General features: G+C 32.0%; 2 protein-coding genes across 6 annotated transcripts in view; one reads left to right on the forward strand and one right to left on the reverse strand.

Annotated features, from left to right (window-relative positions):
• The first annotated feature begins 4,072 nt into the window (after window positions 1-4,072).
• Window positions 4,073-20,733, forward strand: part of LOC139528865 (protein retinal degeneration B-like) — a 65,361-nt gene continuing 48,700 nt past the window's right edge. For 3 of the 5 annotated variants that reach the window (XM_071325085.1, XM_071325089.1, XM_071325090.1), the window contains exons 1-2: window positions 4,078-4,168; window positions 15,456-15,483. The gene's annotated coding sequence lies outside the window, so the exon portion shown is untranslated. Of the gene's footprint in view, window positions 4,169-15,455; window positions 15,484-17,917; window positions 18,210-20,733 lie in introns of those variants that run through there. The other 2 variants (XM_071325086.1, XM_071325091.1) reach the window with 2 other exon arrangements.
• LOC139526748 (uncharacterized) lies at window positions 4,763-5,371 on the reverse strand. Its single transcript, XM_071321913.1, has one exon. It carries the CDS (start codon window positions 5,369-5,371, stop codon window positions 4,763-4,765), a length of 609 nt encoding a protein of 202 aa, XP_071178014.1.

The following is a 20,733-nucleotide window of genomic DNA, read 5'->3' on the forward strand; positions in this document are numbered from 1 at the left end:
CCGTCCAAACGTTCATTCATGGTTTCAAATTTTCTTAGTACTTAGTATATAATTAAAATTTAGACGTTAACGTAACGGAATGGCTAAAGAACCGTTGAAATGTTGCAGGGCTACAACAAACCAAATCTAGTACAATTCTATTAGGCCAAATTAAGTGGTTTCAGAACACAGATTTTTTTTGGTCATCCTGCGAAAGCCACTAGCAAGAACAAATGGTATGGAAACGCACAATTGTCAGAATCAAAGGAGCACTAGCTACGAGATCTATATAAAATCTAAATTATGATTTGTTTTTGTTCAATTAATAATGAAAGTGAAATAGTGAAATGATAATTCGCTTTTAGCAGCCGAAATGCTTCAATTTTGTCAAATTAAGCTAAATAACATTGATAATGAATTATTCACTTGCAAGTGAATATTTCGACCTCATTAAATCCGTATTCATATGAACTTTGATTTAACCCCTTTACTAGAGATGGACAACGCATGCATTTACTTGTATACTGGTTATTTAAAGGAAAAGAATGTCAACATTGAAAGTGAAACAAAGGTAAATCAGTTGATGACTGATTCGAGCCACAAAAAAATCTTTCTTCTACAGGTAAAAGCAATGAGAAACAAATATTTTAAATCTATAAAATAAAATTAAACAGACCTATAAAAATCCAATTGCACATTTTGGCTTAATCTATTTATATCTATATTTATGTTTACATCGCTTATATGGTCATCTGAGGTCAACTCAGATAGTTAATTATATGGATTCTATGGTGACCGGCTAGACCAAAATACACACGAAACGAAACTACATATAATTGACCATATGCTCTGTAAATTGCTTACTTTATACTTTTGATAGTTTGGATAAATCATGTATTATATTGACAATATAATACTTCCATGGATAAATGTTTTACATTGTTATCAATAAAATATGAGAGTTTAAGTCAAATCGGTGACTATGAATTTGACAGCTAGTGTCCCTTTAAGGTTTATACTTTGGTAATCAATCGGACATGGGGTAATGCAACTGTTTATAAACTTTTTTGGATTCGAGCGTCACTGATGAGTCTTTTGTAGACTAAACGCGCGTCTGGCGTAAATACAAAATTTAATCCTGGTATCTATGATGAGTTTATTCACAGATTGTTGGAGATTTAGGCAAAGCAGAATTTTAAGAAGGACATCGCTTTAAATGTTTTATTGTTGTCAAAACATAAATGAATACATTGAACTATTAATTATAAATAAACTTAAAATATATAATAATTGAAATCAAAGAATTGAGCATAACGCTTCTGACATCGTCTAAGCTGAATGAAACAATGGGATATAATATGTAACGTATCTGTTCAAGGCATGCAACAAATACGTTACCATGGGAAACAAATACGTTACTTGCATGATGTTTTCACCCTGAATTACAATACTTTAACATTATTTTCATCGTGAAGGTACAAAATTCAAAGTTCTTATTATTTCTATGTGTTAAAATATCTAAATTAATATATTAGCAAAAAATATATTAAACGAGGGAAGAACAAAAAATTGCGAAAGCAAATTTACAGATCTAACATTGTTGGGTTGATGATTAGACGAGTTGTATATACATGATGTACACAGCCATGTATCACTAATGATGTATTTTGAATCTTAGATATATATAGTTTTAAGATATGCATTATCTATAAGATATTAGTCTCTCATAATTCTTAATAGAATGGCACTTGTACATGTTTTAGTATTTAAGCTAATGATATTTTACTGTTAGTTTTGATATACAATATGTTTTATATGTGTTATCCAATATTTCATGTTATACGCAATATTTTATATGTATATTGGAATGTATAATGTTAAACAAGTGGAGAGACTTTAATAAACTCTATAATACTTCCTTGTACACACTATACAATTGTATCTAGATAATAATGAAAAGCATATTAATTTCCACACTGATGGATGAAAAATGTGTTACATTTTGTTTTAAAAGATACAAGTGTATTACTCTTTTTCTTTATTTCATTTGGTAAACTGTTCAATATTCGAGAACCTAAATATGTAAATGTTTTCTTTAAAAACTATGTTTTTGGTTTTGGAAGATTTAATAGTTTTTCATCAGCTGAACGTAAATTATAATTTTGATTACCAGTAAAATGAAAATTTTCTTGTAAATAGTTAGGAACCATATATCATTTAATGATTAAAACTGTGTTACACTTATGACTGGACCGAATGACAGGACCAAATCTTTATGTATAAACTTTTTTTCAACTTTAAAAAAAAAAAATATTTATCAAATGATGAAATCTTGTTATACTTCAAATTTCAGAAAAATATTTTGAGAAATGAAAGAGAAATTAGCAATTTCATTTGGTCATGACATTGTCGAGGATGGTCCTGTCAGTAAGCGATGGTCATGTCACGTTTTCGAATATTTTTGAAAAAAATCTATATTTTTCATAACATTTAGGTTTCAAAATATGACATATCATTTTATATTTTAAATCTGAGATAATTCCTTTGAAAAATAAAAAGGTTATTAGCATTTTTATTTGGTCCTGTTATTGTCGATGTTGGTCCTGTCATTATCAGAGTTGGTCATGTCACGTTTTCTTAAGTTTCTTACATTTTTTTAAAAACTTTTTTTCAAAATTTATTTATCAAATGATGAAATCTTATATTTCAAATTTCAGAAAAAATATTTTGAGAAATAAAGGAGCAATAAGCAATTTCATTTGGTACTGAAATTGTCGATGTTGGTTCTGTCATTATCAGAGTTGGTCATGTCACGTTTTCTAAAGGTTATTACATTAAATCTATATATCAAATGATTAAATCTTATTATATTCAAATTTGAGACCAATCCTTTGAGAAATGAAGAAGTAATTAGCATTTTTCATTTGATCCTGTCCTTCCGCCCAGTCATTCTGTATCTGTGTAAGGAATTCCCTCCTTTAAAGGAGCACTTCTTTTCAGAATCGGTTTAAAAGTTCACAATATATATTTACAGGACTATATATATCATTAGTGTAACCCATTAAAACTTCACAACATAGCTGACTTTTCTTATTTTCAACATTGTCAATTTTGTTTTTTGATGTCTATTTTTTTAATAGGCATTTTTAATATGTCTAATTCAAACAGCAAGACCTAATACATTTTCTTTGGTTTTATACATGATTTCAGAAACTAAAATAGTGGGCTTAATCTAAACATATTTATGTATAGTGGATTGAGCCCGAACAAGATTGCAACTTATATTAACCCCTTTCCACTTTGCGGGTGCGATTGCTGCCTTGTAGTGGCATCAGCCTGCTCTTTTTCGAAATCTACAAGGGTGTATTTTACGTGCAAGCGATATGGCTCTCTCTTAACACGGGTAAGCCATTTATCGTCCCCTTCCGACGGACTATCATCGTTTCCTCAAGACCGTACTAGCTAATGGTGTCGAGGGAAAGCCGAACATTCAGTCCCTGAAATTTTCATCCCGGTACGGGAATCGAACCAGGGACCTTTGTGTTAGTAGTCCGATGCACTTTTATTTATTTTTATCCTTATTAACTCAGTCACTGAAATTTTCATCCCGGTACGGGAATTGAACCAGGAACTTTGTGTTAGTAGTCTGATGCACTAACCACTACACCACGGCTCTCTCTAAAGAGTGGGTTTGTTTAAATTCAGATGCGTCGAAGACTTGGTTTAAACTAATCGACAAGCTTCTACAATATAGCATTTTATTTTTGGTTTTTATATATATTATTTGATTTTTTTTTCATATTTAATTATTTGAGACCTCTGACGACTGATGACAAGGATATTTTGACAAATCACCGTAACATTTTAACCAATTTGACGCTTACGGTAGCCGAAATGAGATCAAATGACTGTTTGACGCCTCATATATACACATATGTCTCTGATATCAGTACATTGATGGTTTTCTGAAACGGAAGAAGAAGAAATCCTTATTCTAATCAGTTCTCCTCTTTTTTTAATCAAGTTTCTGTCTCTTAATTGAATTTATCAATTTATTTTTAACTTTAAAAAAATGTGCGGGACGGAATACATATTTTGTTATTTTCAATGTTGTAAGCGACATTTCCTGATTTGTAATTCATGAAAGTGTGTGGACATCTTCATGCAAACAAATTGACCATTATAACAGGTAGTTATTAGTTCTTATTTAGTCCATTAGTCGTGGAATATACCAATAGATACGCAATAAAATTATGTAAAGTAATGCAAATGTTCAAATACTATAACCACCATGATTACGCCCTTGCACAAGGCTTGTGTATCCGACAACACCAGATCATGCAGATGTATACATTTGATTTGTACATCAAATGATAAAACATAACAGGACTGTATCAAACATAAAGTACTGGTGCGCGTATCATAGATGTTTTGGTTGGAAATATATATGGTATGATGACTAATGAAACAACTATCCACCAAAGTTTAAATGAAGTGGTCGAAAGCAAAATTTATTAAATAAAAGCCGAAAGGTGACCTATAGTTGTTGATTTCTGTATCATTTGGTTTCTTGTGGAGATTTGTCTCATTGCCATTAGCAATCATGTATATGTTACAGTGAATTTGTATAATCAGGGATTATGTAGAATCCTAGATTTTTCAGGGACCTCAATCCTCAATCTTATGGCCTTATGGCACAACTCTTCTCATTGGTGCATATTACGCCCTATGTGAATCTTCCTCCATGTATTTTCCTCCATGTACTTTAATTTTGTTATTGCTGTTACGATTGAGGTTGTGGATGTTCGGGTAAGTCGAAACGTCCTGTTTTTGAGATAAAGGCCGAAATGATTTCTAACTTCCGTTTATATTCTTCTGTGTTTTCGTGGTCTAGTCTTCCTAGCAGGGTGCATGTGTTGATCTTGCGTATTCCAATTTCCTTTGTAATTTGCTGGTACATTTCTTCTCTATAACTCTCGTAGTTGGGGCACTCTGTGAGGTAGTGCTGTTGTGTTTCCTTAATTCCACAGCTGCATAAGTCGGTGGTGTCTTGCCCTGTACGTTGTTTATAATAATTAAGGGTTGTGTAGCCAGTTCTAAGTTGTATAAGGATGCTGAAGATTTCTTTGGAAGGAAAGTCAAAGATTGGGATGTTTTTGACGTTTGGTGTTATATCAAAGAGGTCTCTTCCTGTGTCGCTTAGTTCCCATCGTCTTTGCCATTTCTGCATGACACTCTTGTGTGCACCTTGTTTTACGTCTTGAAGGGTAATAATATTGTTTTCTGGCAAGAGTTGTGTTGCTTCTTCTGCTGCTTGCTTTGCCAATAAGTCCGCTTCATCGTTCCCTTGAATATTTGCATGTCCTGGTGTCCATAGGATGCAAATTTCCATCCCTTTAGTTCTTAGGTCTTCGATGTGTTCTTTGATGTCTCGAATCACATCAATATAGGATTTGGGTGCCCAATTTAGAGTGAGAGTCCTACAGCACTTTGACTGTCAGAGAAGATCTTAAGTGTGGTGATGGTGTTGTGTAGTCTTTCCAGTATACAAAATTCCAGTACCATTACAATTGCTACAAGCTCTGCTAGTAAGATGGATCCTCTTTGAGCGACAGGTCTGTGTAGTCGTATGGCTGGTCTTGAGTCTTCTGTGTATATGATTGCACCAGCTCCACATGGTCCAGGGTTTCCCATGCATGATCCATCAGTGTATGCAGTTGCTTGGTCATTTGCTGTGTTGCCTATTAATGGCAAGGGAATATGTAGAATCACTAAAATCATTAGTAATTATATAATCCCTGAAAATGACTAGTGATTTTACATAATCACTGAAAACTTTACCTATTATTCCACAAATTCCCTAATATAATTTCAGGGAATATGAATAACTTAAGGATCCTTTGTTTGATAAAAAAAAACATAGACAAATTATGATTTTTAGCTCACCTGGCCTAAAAGGCCAAGTGAGCTTTTCTCATCACTTGGTGTCTGGCGTCCGTCGTCCGTCGTCCGTCGTCCGTCGTCGTTAACTTTTACAAAAATCTACTCTGAAACTACTGGGCCAAATTAAACCAAACTTGGCCACAATCATCATTGGGGTATCTAGTTTAAAAAATGTGTCCGGTGACCCGGCCAACCAAAGAATTGTTAACCCTCTTGCTGCCAAGTTTTTTTCTTGCTTTGTCGCGCCAAAAGCATCTTGATGTTTCTTATCTGTGACGTTGCAAAACTTGTGCCTCTCTGTAGAACTGCGCTTTCCCGCCGTCCATAATTTTTCCCGCGTCAATGTAGCCGTAATTATGAAAACGATGTTTAAGTGATTTTACGGAAGTTAAATATGCTCTAAGATTGTCATAAACGATGGTTTTAATACAAGATTATTTAAAAATACAACTTTTAACCTTGGAATATATTTTTTTATCTTTCTTGTCTTAAAATAAAGTGAAAATAATATTCCAATTGCTATACTAGCTTTAAAGGTGACTTTGTTTTATCTTTATCAAGTGAAATGCATATTAAATTAAATGATTCTTAAACACCTATAAAATAGTAAAATATTTATTCTCGTTTTTTTAATTGGTAATTGGTATAAATACTGTAAAAAAGTCTCTCAAATCATTATATAAACGGCAAAACAACGGCACTCAATTAAAACGAAAATAAAAACAAAGCGTGTACAAATTAATAAAAATAAATAAAATCTCCGAGCAGCTGTTCTATGATTCTATGAACTACTTCTTGTTGTTAAGTATCAAACGTGTCAGATTAAAATTATCATGATTTCAATCCTTGTTTCGGTAGGCGAGGAAATATTTTTTATATAAAAATTATTTTCCATATTCATTTTACTTATTTTTTAATCATGTTTATTTTAATTTTGTTCACCACTTATTGCTCAAAATTTTAGAGGATACGAATTAAAAAAAAACATAGTAAAAACGAGGAAAGAATAAAATGAATTTCTATTGTCTACAAATGAACCTGTATCAATAATAATTCATTTTCATTTACTATGATAAGTACACACTGTAATTGACATACACGAAATATCTGTTAATTGATAAATTGTTCTCTTCTCAATGTTCAGTGGCAAATATTTCATGCAATATTAAGGACGTCTGAAATTCAATATACAATAAATCTATTGCTCAATGAGTCCTACAAAGTAAAAGATCTGTGGTGAATGCCAGAAAAAAGAGGTTGCCACTGGGAAAGGATATCTATGATATATATGATAGGAATAGAAATCAGTGTCTACTACTAATTTAACATCCCCATTTCGAATGAAAATAAACATTTTTAAGGCAGTGCTTCCATGATGAAACAGGTTTAAAATGCATTGAAATATCGTATGGCAATACAAGTACATCGGTTAACATGTGTGTACTTTTACAAAAAAAAATCCTAACTGAGATTTCAATCGTGATATTTGAGCCCTAAATAAATTATCCAGTTCTTTTAAATAAAGCGTGTATGGTGTATTGTGAATGAATATTAATATTTAACGTAATCAAGTATAACAGTTACCTTTTTTATGATTATTTATCAGGGATAAGATTTTTGATTTATATAATAGGTCTATGAGATATTCTGATTGATAGATGTACGAAAAAAAAACGAAAAACAAATTTCTCGAAAGAATGCAACATAGTTTATATTATAGTACTAACAAGCTTATGATCCTGTATCATTTCTTGACATCCGTTTTAAGTATACTTTTAAAGCATTTTATTCAGTTTGCTTCATTCCCGCCAAAATTGCCCTTTTGACGCCGTATTTTGACGTTGTCAGTGCCCCTGAGTATTGTGACGTTACAATGGACCTTTGACGTTCTACACAATCAACAAGATTTTTGTGTAGAAGCCATAAATGTCCCTTTGGCAGCAAGAGGGTTAAACAGGTGAAGATCTATCTGCCATGAAATTTTCAGATGAATCGGATAACCCGTTGTTGGGTTGCTGCCACCGAATTATTAATTTTAAGGAAATTTTGCTGTTTTTGGTTATTATCTTGAATATTATTATAGATAGAGATAAACAGTAAACAACAATAATGTTCAGCAAAGTAAGATTTACAAATTAGTCAACATGACTGAAATGGTCAGTTGACCCCTTTAGGAGTTATTGCCCTTTATAGTCAATTTTTAACCATTTATCGTAAATCTTAGTAATATTTTACAAAAATCTTCTCTTCTGAAACTACTGGGCCAAATTAATCCAAACTTGGCCACAATCATCTTTTGGGTTAGTAGTTTGAAAAATGTGTCAGGTGACCCGGCCATCCAACCAAGATGGCTGCCATGGCTAAAAATAGAACATGGGATAAAATGCAGTTTTTGGCTTATAACTCAAAACCCAAAGCATTAAGAGCAAATCTGACATGTGGTAAAAATGTTTATTAGGTCAACATTTATCTGCTCTGAAATTTTTAGATGAATCGGACAACCCGTTGTTGGGTTGCTGACCCTGAATTGTTAGTTTTAAGGAAATTTTGCTGTTTTTCGTCATTATCTTGAATATTATTATTGATAGAGATAAACTGTTAACAACAATAATGTTCAGCAAAGTAAGATTTACAAATAAGCCAACATGACCGAAAATGGTCAATTGACCCCCTTAGGAGTTATTGTTCTTTAGACATGTTAGAGTCAATTTTTAACAATTTTCATAAAATTTGTAAATTTTTACTAACATTTTCCACTGAAACTAATCGGGTCCGTGTAACACTTATCAATTCAAAGTTTTAAAAAGTTTTGAAATTTTAGATTTTTGGAATTTTGATCAAAGTTTTAAAATATCAAAATTTCAAGTTGTGTAAAAGTTTTGAAATTTTGAAATTTTGACCAAATTATTAAAATATTAAAATTCTAAATATCGTTTGTAAATTTGATAGTTTAGGAATTTGATCAAACTTTTAAAATACTAAACCTAACGTGCAATTTTGATTATTTCACTTTTTGAAAGTTTGATTTTTTTAATTTTTGATTAAAATATCAAAAATAGAAAAGGGGCGAAAAGAGGGGTACCTGTAAACACTGATGTAAACACGGCTCTGTTAACAAACAGTCTTAGTTATAATAAATAGCACGAAATATATCAAATAATTTTAATTACAAAATAATGAATTGAAGAAGCCGGGTTTCTTTTATGAAACATAATAGACATCACATGGGATTACAGTATCCTGAAATTTTAAGGTTGTGCATTTACCAAAAAAATAAATAATTAAACCTATCTAAACCGGAATCAAATAAGTTGATTTAAATCTCTTATATAAGGTTAGCGTTTGACATAAATAATTCAGAGCTATTTGGTGTTCCCAGTGCCCAACATTTAGAAGTATCAGTGAAAACTGCCCAACTCGCAGTAAACCAAATAGTATTATTCGCCTGATGAAGGTAGATCCAGAAAAAGCGCTTCGGTCGCATGCAACTTTAAACGTTTTGTTTTCTTTTTTATCGATTGCATGACGATAATATATTGCCCTTGATGATTTATTTCAGCTCCAAGAAATGATACGGAAGGAATAAACTTACTTTTCTACATTGGCTAGAGGTATAGGCGGAGGGCTGAGATCTCACAAACATGTTTAACCCCGCCGCATTTTTGCGCCTATCCCAAGTCAGGAGCCTCTGGCCTTTGTTAGTCTTGTATTATTTTAATTTTAGTTTCTTGTGTAAATTTGGAAATTAGTATGGCGTTCATTATCACTGAACTAGTATATGTTTGTTTAGGGGCCAGCTGAAGGACGCCTCTATTGCGGGAATTACTCGCTACATTGAAGACCTGTTGGTGACTTCCTACTGTTTTTTTTTCTTTGGTCGGGTTTTTGTCTCTTTGACACATTCCCCATTTCCATTCTCAATTTTATTAATGCATAGCGTTGTGCTAGGCGTACTTCAGCTGGCCTCTAGACAAAAAAGTGTACTGGTTCAGTGATTATAGACGTCATACTAAGCTCCGAAATATAACAATGAACTAAAATTAAAATCATACAAGACTTAAAAGGACAGAGGCTCCTGAATTGGGACAGGCGCACAAATGCATCGGGGTTAAACATGTTTCGTGAGATCACAACCCTCCCCTATACCTCTAGCCAATAAAGAATGAAAAACACACAGTTATACGAACAGTAAAACGCACTTTAAAAGGAAATACATCTCCTATGTCAGAATAGGAAACAAAAGAAACTAATCAAAATGACAATGATAATTAATTAACAAAGGACTACTATATATAAGGCTAGCAGTTACTGCCATACGCCAGCTCAAGACCTAAATTAAACTAATTGAAAGGTTTTATATGTCTTCATTATGCACACTTTATCCCTGTTGCATTTATTGCTAATTTGTTCCGGAACATTCATGAAATATTTGTCACTGGCAACAAAAAATCGATAATTTAAAATAGGTGGTTTACATACAAATTACGAAAAAACGTAGGATTCAACTGCCTAGGACAAAGAAGCCCTTATAGATGGATTTTGATATGTTTTAACTTCACTTTGGCCAAAAACCTCTTCAATTGTTTCTGTTCTTATTATGCCCCACCTACGATAGTTGAGGGGCATTATGTTTTCTGGTCTGTGCGTCCGTTCGTCCGTTTGTTGTACCGTCCGTTCGTCCGTCCGTCGGTCCGTCTGTTCGTTCGTCCGTCTGTTACACTTCAGGTTAAAGTTTTGGTCAAGGTAGTTTTTGATGAAGTTGAAGTCCAATCAACTTGAAACTTAGTATACATGTTCCCTTTGATAAGATCATTCTAATTTTAATGCCAAATAAGAGAATTTATTCCAATTTCACGGTCCAGTAAACATAGAAAATGATAGTGCGAGTGGGGCATCCTTGTACTGTGGACACATTCTTGTTTTTCTTGACTTTCAAATTTCAGTTTCAGCGTTCCGTAGGTAAATTTTTACTTAAAATTCAGCGTTTTACATTGTACTGGTTTTTCGAGAGCAACATCCGTGTATTGCCAAAAACGGAAAAATGCATCATGCAGCTGAGAGTGTGGCTTCTCTGTACACGCCCCATTCTGACTGGATGTACCTGTCTGTGTTCTTTTAGTTTGCTCAAAGTCAATTGTCGTACGATAACTTAAAAATGCTCAAATAACAAAATGCAAATACAGAACAATAATATTCCTAATACAAAAAGAATCCCTTTCCTTTTATTTACTATTCAAAAACAGTGGTTGATTTAGGACCCATAATGGAGCTACGTATATGATAACCAGTCCAAACGTTGTCTATAAGGGAGCAACCATTTAACTTTAAAAGATTACCATTTATCGCTGATATAAACTTTTGAAAAGAATTTACAATTCTTAAAATGCCGAAACCTACAAATGGATAGAAAAGCGCTTTATGTAGTACAGCGGCAACTATTACATAAAAATGAATGCTGAACATATTGTTTATGGTATACGTTTATATATATGATATGAATGATTTCTACTTTTACAAAACCATAAGCTATAAGTTGGATATAAATGTTTACTTTATTTGGCCTTTTTAATTTTATTTGACTTCATTTGCCTTTTTAACTTAATTTGATTCGAGCGTCACTGATAAGTCTTTTGTAGACGAAACGCGCGTCTGGCTCAAAAACCGGCAAAATTTATATCCTGGTATCCTGGTATTCATCTATGATGAGTTAATGTAGATACCTGGTAACATTATTTTGGCTCCAATCTACTAATATTTGATCTTAGTACATGTACTCTTAATTTCAGCGTAAATAAGATATATATATATCAAAAACCTCCAACATTGTAGACTAGCACAACCTTATAATTGGGACACCATGCATTCAGTATTCCTACCGTACCCAAAAAAATATTAACTTAAATCATTGATACAAGGCAATATAATTATGATCGTCATACAACCGATGAATATGAGAACATAACGTTAAAAGTTACGACCAAAGCGTTTTTCTGGATCGACCTTCTAAGGGAACGCTGAACATGGCCAACAACTTACAAATCAAAAGAGATAAATCACCGTGTATTGAGCATTTTTATTGCGTAGAGTTCAGTAGAAAATATATATATACAAATGTACATGCTCAACCTAATCATACTATTTGACCTACTGTGAGTTGTTCAGTTTTTACTGTTACTCCTGTTTCTCCTAAAATATTGGTGCTAGAAAAACCAGCAAGTAAAATGGCCAATATCAGAGCCGTACGTCTGGTTTTGAAATGAATTCTCTTCTTTTGAGAAATATTTATTTTGTCATCCAATTTTTCACCGCTTACAACTGTTTGTCTGGTGTTTTATTTCATACATAAACTTTTAAGTATCAGTATGTTTTCAATTTGTATTGTTTCTTTCGTTCCGTTTTTATTTCGTTTCGCTTTTTACAGATACCCCTCTTTTCCCCCCTTTTCTATTTTTTATATTTTAATAAAAAATTTAAAAAATCAAACTTTCAAAAAGTGAAATTATCAAAATTGCACGTAAGGTTTAGTATTTTAAAAGTTTGATCAAATTCCTAAACTATCAAATTTATAAACAATATTTAGAATTTTAATATTTTAATAATTTGGTTAAAATTTCAAAATTTCAAAACTTTTACACAATTTGAAATTTTGATATTTTAAAACTTTGATCAAAATTCCAAAAATCTAAAATTTCAAAACTTTTTAAAACTTTGAATTGATAAGTGTTACACGGACCTAATCGGCCAAGTTCATTATAGATAGAGATAATTTTAAGCAGCAAGAATGTTCAGTAAAGTAAGATGTACAAACACATCACCATCACCAAAACACAATTTTGTCATGAATCCATCTGCTTCCTTTAATATTCACATAGACCAAGGTGAGCGACACAGGCTCTTTAGAGCCTCTTGTTTACTTTCATATTCCTTGCCAAATGAAATAATTTTGCTTTTAAACACAGAGGATGATCTTAAAGATATAACCAACACAGGGTTTCGAGATAAAGTTGAAGACTTCAAAATTAATAATATTAAGATTCCCTCTTTTTAGCGATAACTTTACATGTTTGTTTAGGGGCCAGCTGAAGGACGCCTCCGGGTGCGGGAATTTCTCGCTACATTGAAGACCTGTTGGTGACCCTCTGCTGTTGTTTTTTATTTGGTCGGGTTGTTGTCTCTATGACACATTCCCCATTTCCATTCTCAATTTTTTTTGTTTATTAAAAGCCAGCATTAAATAGATATTCATGTTCTATTTGTAAATCCAAGGAGCATGTTATTTGTGGTACATGTAAAACAAATGGCGAAAAAGATTATGAACATCTGTTTTTTTTGTTTTTTGTTTTTGTTTAAATGAACAAGAAATTCAAACAGAGAGAACTTACACAACTAAATGTATAGAAAATTTAAGGATTGACAATTAGAACAAAATTTTAGCGGAAGCAATTCCACAGGGTGAAAAAGGAAAGGGAATCCCAAAAAATATAATGGTAATTGTTCACCAAAAGTCTGAAAAAGGATATCGCCTGGCAAAAAAAAAGACATGGTATCTTGCCCGGACCAGTTTGAGGTTGCTAATTCCCTTTTTTTGGGGGGTACCTACAGATGTTTTTACTGAACACTTTATTTCTCTTGGGTGGGTCATAATATCTGATTCAATATGTGAAGGAAAGGTTTTTTTTTAAATATGGATATTGTGGTAAAAACAGATATGAAGCATTTTATTTTAATATATTGTGTTTAACATTTTAATATCCATTTTCAAAATTGGGGTTATCATTTTGATATTTTGTTCTTAACATTTTACAATTTATGTTTATACAGTGTAATGCTGTTTTAATATGATTTTATAGCATACATTAATTGACTTTTATTCATTTTCTTTATGAATAGACTATTTCTTCATTTCAGTTATTATGTATAATTAAGAAATAATTCATGGAAGCCATAGATTTGTTGGAAATTTACACATGGCCTGGGCCGTGATATTCGAATTTTATCCTGAGCGTTAGCGAGGGATAAAATTAACGAATATCACGGCCCAGGCCATGTGTAAATTTCCAACAAATCTATGGCTTCCATGAATTATTTCGATTCTAATAGGACAAATACGATCATTAAAAAACTGAAGCGATGATGGGTATACCGTGTATGTGGCTGTTCTATTTTACCCACTGTTCGATAAAATTAATATAAAACAAATCTAATAAACCTGCATGAATGATTTCTTAACTAACCGCTAGAAAAAAAAATGTGATTACTTTTTTCACTTCTCAGTAAACCCAACATTTGCAATTTTAGATTTGCATTTTTTATCGTAAGCTACCGTCAAATTCACTGTTGACATGTTGTAACCAAGGAGCCGCCATGTTGACTTGCTGAAATCAGTAAATGTGCGAATATTGCAATAGAACAGAAAACAAGCAACACCTACCTCAATACTTTATTTTAATGCAATTGTATCCGAGTTTAGAAGGTAAACGCAATAGAAAAACCTTCAGCTTTGACGTTTTCATTCGTATGACGTCATGTTTTGAAATGACGTTAATGCGCAAAAATCATTACTGGAATTTCGCGGAATTTTAATTTGTTTTGTTTTTGTCCATTTTTGCGTTCTCTAATGTGTAAATTCTTTTTGTTATGCATCAGAATCAGAATAAATGTTCTGTAGGGTTTTATTCAATTGTAATTGACGTTTTTTCTAGTGATTATACATAATCCCTGAAAACTTTAGTGATTATATATAATCCCTAAACTGGCCAGTGATTCTACATAATCCCTGAAAATTTCAGGGATTCTACATAATCACTGATTGTACAAATTCACTGTAACATATATACCACATTTTCTTCTTCTTCTTTCTGTACTGCATAGTCAGCTATAAAAGGCATGCATTGTATAGATTTTCTTTTAAACATCAACATTAGCATTTACACTATGCAAAGAAACCGTGTAGGTGATATATAAGAGCTGATCCCTGTGAAAAGTTAAAAAAAGTCCTTTTGATATTAAACTTTACAAGAAATGTTGTTTTATAGTCTTAAAATATTTTTGGAAAAAATGATTACAACCTTTGATTCCTCAAGTATGTTTTACTCATTTAACATCTTTGTATAAGCCATATTTCCTCAATAGTATCTGGTAACCTGTTTACCTTGCTCATATCTTAAAGTTCTAAGTAAACAAAGGAACTCTTTTTACAGCTACAGTAATCAAAAATGTTATTCCATATCCTTTTATGAATGTACATAATACATCTTGCATTAGGATGTGTTCATTTGAACAACGTTAACTTGTCATTTAAAAATCAGTAAAGGATTGTCAAAAATCAAAAGAATTTCTATTTTTTTTCTAATTTACCCCTACTTTCATAATTGAATTTTATTGATTGAATTTGATGATATTTAGAGAATAGTAAGATTACCTGAGGTTCTTACTATCTGCTGACTCTAGAATCATACCATTGTATAATACATCAAGATAAAAATCAATCAGCCTTTCGCTTAATTACTGATTTTTGTCATTTTATGTTACAGTCAAAGAGAAGAAAGAGTATAAGTGAAGGTAGGAATAGATTTTATTTTTATTATATATGTTGTATACATATGTTTTACAGCCATGGCAAATGTTCTTGTCTAATGGAAATCTCAAGATTACTAACTGTAAAAGATCTAAGACACCTTGCCTTCAATATATATAGCTCCTGTTTATAAAAATCGTAAGATTTTAATTTTCATTTCTAGATTTGAATGTATGTAATTAATCTTATCAAAAATTTACTTTGACTTTTTAATATTTTTTTTTACAACAAGAAATTCTTAAATTTTGGTTGGTCAAAACATGCATATAAATGCAATCTCTTTGTTGTTTGCCTTTTATCTCAAGAATTTGGAACAAACAAATCTTGCACAGATGTAACTTGTAACAAATTAGAGGCTTTCAAAAATTACCCTGGAGGCTGGTAAATACAATGTTACAGCAGTGTTGTGAAAATGTCAGGCAAATGAAATTTTATTGTCCATGATATTGAACATGAAGACATTAACTAGTATTAACTACAGACAATTACATGATCATCATTTCACATAAATTTATGTCATGTAGTCAAAAGAAATTCCAGAATAGAAGAAAATATGAAAGATTGGATATGCTATAGATCCTTTATTATTCGTCGGACACCAATTTTCATGGATTTCCTTGGTATGAGTAAATCACAAATTTTAATGTTTAATCAAATAAGACATTTATTTTTAGAGTGTATATATTTGCATGCTGACTAATTTTGGGAAAAACAGTTTTTGTCAATCCATGAAAATTTGTTCCCACCAAAATAAATCAATCCACAGTGTATATAATCACCTGAGTACAAGAAATAAAAAAAAACACATGTATTAGAAGTTATATCTATATATACCTCTGACTAAATTACAAAAGATGTAAAGACGACAAATATTTGATCCAGTTATTAAAATAGAAGATGTTAATCATGTTAATAAAACAAGGAATCATCTTGTAATCATAGCAACACTATAGACAAGGACAGATGAAAGTTTTCCATTGCTGCTCAATTAACAAAATGATTGTATTAATAATCTAAGCTTGGCATCTATCAGTAAAGTAATTACTTCAAAATAAACTAGGTATAAAAATATTATTCTGCAGAAGAAAACACTTATTGTAACTTTCTCTTGTCAATTGTAATATAGTTATGTAATTAGTGGTTTAACTTTATGTACAAAGAACACACAGGTACATGTATACAGTAAATATTTTTATCAGTTTAAAATTATACCAATGTATACTTATAGTAAAAGTTAAATGTCAAATTTTAAAAAGTTCTGGACACACAAAAACCTAGAAAGAGCTGTACAAACTAAATTACCAGTGGAACCTCTTTTCACATTTTTATGACTTTGTGTATCAAACCTGAGTTCACCTCTAGTTAATTGTTCATGTTGTTATTAGTTAATTCTACCACAACAGAGCCTATAATTTACTTGTTAATTTTCCAGGTCATTAGAAATAAGAAATGTTTAGGTTTGCACTCATTATTTCAGTAATAATAAATGTTTTTTAAGTGAACCAAGAAAAACAGTATTCAGGGAGAGTTATACAATTTCCATTACATGACTTATCCTATAATGGTCATAATGGTATTGGTCTTTCACCTAGGCTCTACCAAGGATTTGTATAGTAAGACTATACAAATCCTTGGCTCTACCATTAATTGAAATCATTTGATAACATTTTAAATTTAAAATATTCATTGTCTGTCCATTTGGTTGATTTAAAGAATATATACTCGTGTAATTTTCTGTCAAACCAATAAACAAATCATGCTAATTTTATTTTGACCAGTACAAACTAACATAAGATCATGGAGATGTAGGGTATTTAATAACTAGCTGACAGACAACCCATGGTCATAAAATCACAAAATAAGCAAAATGGCAGATATTTAGCAACTCTGACCTGTACAAAATTACCTTTAAATTCAACTTTTCTGAACCTAAGCATTTTATGTAATTTTTTCAAAAGTGTATTTCAAAGCGTTAACTAATTCACTAGGTTAATGCACCACTAACAAATGAAATCCAACCAATGACTGGACATACAAACAACAAAATTAATGACTATACTCCTATAATATATTGTGATAATGTAAAGTTGTTAATCCCCCCCCCCCCCTTCTTTTCCCTGTCCGATATGAACTTTATATAATCCAATTGCCTGAGTGTCTTTGCATGAACAAGTAGTGCTTGAACTGTTATATCTTATCTGTGTTATAGAAAGAAAAAATATTTTCTCAATAAGAGAGGAAAATATTGTGCCTGTTAACCTTGAACTGGTTCTCTGTTGTATTGTTATTGTCCTTGCTTGTTTGTCCAACACAATACTGACTGGTACATTTCAATCATTGAGGAAATGAACATTTAGGTCTATTTGTTACAGTGCCATTTATAAATATAATAATTGTAGCACTGACTGTGAATTAATTAACACAAATTAATTATTTCTGACAGAGATTTTTGTGTGGAGGTTTTTCTCGTCATTGAATGTTTTAGATCAATAACTGCAGCAGCAGAGTGTATTCCCCACATCGTAGATAGATCTTGTGGTATTGATCTAAGTTTAAATATCACTGTATGATAATGCCTGTGTCTACATCTACGATTCCATTGCTGTAACTTACAATTAGATTAATTTCTATATATATAGTATATAGTGTTAAATCTGTTGTTTTATGGATTATAGTTATTATTGTGAGGAATAAACAACAATCTGTTTTGGTAATGTATTACAATTTTTCCTGTTTGTTTACATTTTTCTAATGTCATTGATTTTTTTACTATCTACATTAAATGAGAATGGGGAATTTCAAAGAATAATAATTTATTTTGTGTTTTGTCATGTTTTCCCCAGCAGCTGTTGTTTTCTAAATACAATCTGTTGTTAATGTTAAATTCATTGACCTTTTATGTCATAGTCCATATACTGTAAACTTCTCAGATCAGAACCTCCTTTGGGGGGGGGGGGATTCCAAGCACTCAAAGTACATACTGATGCAGTATAGTCATATTATCCAGGGGTGGATCCAGCCATTGTTAAAAGGGGAAATAGGGGGGGGGGGGGCAGTTCCCAACCCAGGATAAAGGGATAAAGGGGGTTCCAACTATATGTCCCCATTCAAATGCATTGATCAACCCAAAAATGGGGGGGGGGGGGGTTCAAACCTCTGGACCCCCCTTCTAGATCCACCACTGTCATATTTTGAATATATATATAATATGCTATGGTTTCAAATAGGAACAGAGTGTCAAAGCCAGGGCTGCAATTAATTGGACTTCCCCAGAATTCACCACTGGTTAGATTTTTTGCTTATTTTTTAAAAACCCATTCATATAATTATTCTTGCTTTTATGAAAAAAACATCATTCAATTCATAAATATTTGATGTTAAAGTTTCCCCATTAAATTCTCTCAAAGTTAGGACCCATTACAGCGGCACTTCTGTATTTTGAACTTCAGAATAAAGGAACCTTATTACCTCAACCTTACCACTCCCTTTCCCAGTTTGTTTTTGTTTTCTGATAACTTGGCTTAAGGTGTTACAGGGGACATGCAATTACCAGGTGTCAGTTCGATCTATTTAGCACTCTCCTGTGTACCATTTTTTGCCAGATTTGTATGAAACTTATATCATCAGTAATGATTAGTTTAATGGCACTGGCTACAGTTACATGGAAATGTAACAATAATAAAAATATTATTGTTACATTGGAGACTAAATGCCGGAATGCATGGTTGGGTAAGGACCTGACTAATTACGAATGTAACAATAACTATTGAGGCTACGGTTACATAGCGTTATTGTTACATGAAAAACAGCAATGTCACTACGATGAGACTTGTAATAGGTACTAAATAATAAAAGTTGAAGACATTTATTTTATATTTACAATACATACAATTATTACATACAATTTTTTTATTTTTTTTTATTTACAATGACAGTTTCTACATATCCCGTAAGTGAATTTTGGAGTATGTTTAAGTCCGACACATTTTTGACGAAACCACTCCAAGCAGCCATCACCATGATCACACACCAGTGGTGCCGCTTTGTGAACGTAGTATAATTCCATTCTGCGATATTCCTTTTAGAAGATAAGGCAACATTTAATGTTTGCCATGGTTCTGGTGAGAAATACTTTTTTACTCTAGCAATGTTGATATTTTTATCCAATATTTTGGTTGGAAGCATGTGATGGAGTTTCATGTCGTCTTTCAATATGATCGCATTGCTGTCCATTACGGATTTTAGGTTTACCTCACTTTTAGTATCCAACTTAGCAGTTAGTAAACTGTAATTTGCTTTGGATGTATCAATTTTTTTTTAGAGCTGCGTTCGTATCTATAGCTGTATGCAATTTGTGTCTTGATATTGTTTCAGTTTCGTTTCAAACGCATCCCAAGTTTTAACTTTTTCATCCAAAACAAAATTGGTAATAGGAATCTCTTCATCCATTGTTCAAAGTAACCCTAACCCTAACCATGATGACAGTAATAAGAGTAGGTGTGCAGTTAAACTATTTAAATACCATTTGTTGAATGATGATATGTATTATTTATCATTATTACAAGTACTATATAGTACATGTGAAAGAATTAAGCAACACAACTATAGAAGATTTAATTGTAATAAATCTAGCATGCATACATTGCTGTTTTTCATGTAACAATAACACAATGTAACCGTAGCCTCAATAATTATTGTTACATTCGTAATTAATCGGTTCCTTACCCAACTTTGCATTCCGGCAATTAGTCTCCAATTTAACAATAATATTTTTATTATTGTTACATTTCCATGTAACCGTAGCCAGTGCCTAGTTTAATTGCCCTTGTCCCTTGGATATAAAATATGCCCAATGGTGGGGGCAGGGGAGACATTGGAACTCTGTTCTTTTATTAAAAATTTGTACCTAGTAGATGGAAAAAGGTATTTATAAGCCCAGTAATGATCACACATTGTCTTTTATGTCACAGGAAACGATTTAAGAATACTGTGGTTTATTTTTGTAAAGTTTCTACATCAGATGTAAAAGTCATCACTCATCTTGGCTTAATTTTATATGAAAATGTCCCTGGGTCAGCATATCATCATTCACTGCACTTTTCTGCAATAGTTCAAATTTGAATATAGTTCAGATCTGGCCTTGCGGTCATAAAACTTTCGAGCACAATTTTTGTACTCAGACTCGAGAATCAACCAATCAAAATGCTTGATTTCATGTTTCGAGCATGATTTTT

This window comes from Mytilus edulis, chromosome 6 (genome assembly GCF_963676685.1).
Source record: "Mytilus edulis chromosome 6, xbMytEdul2.2, whole genome shotgun sequence".
NCBI lineage: Eukaryota > Metazoa > Mollusca > Bivalvia > Mytilida > Mytilidae > Mytilus > Mytilus edulis.

Excerpts from the sequence above, each read along its gene's own strand:
- LOC139526748 (XM_071321913.1), bottom strand. The coding sequence starts at position 5,371 with ATGGAAATTTGCATCCTATGGACACCAGGACATGCAAATATTCAAGGG.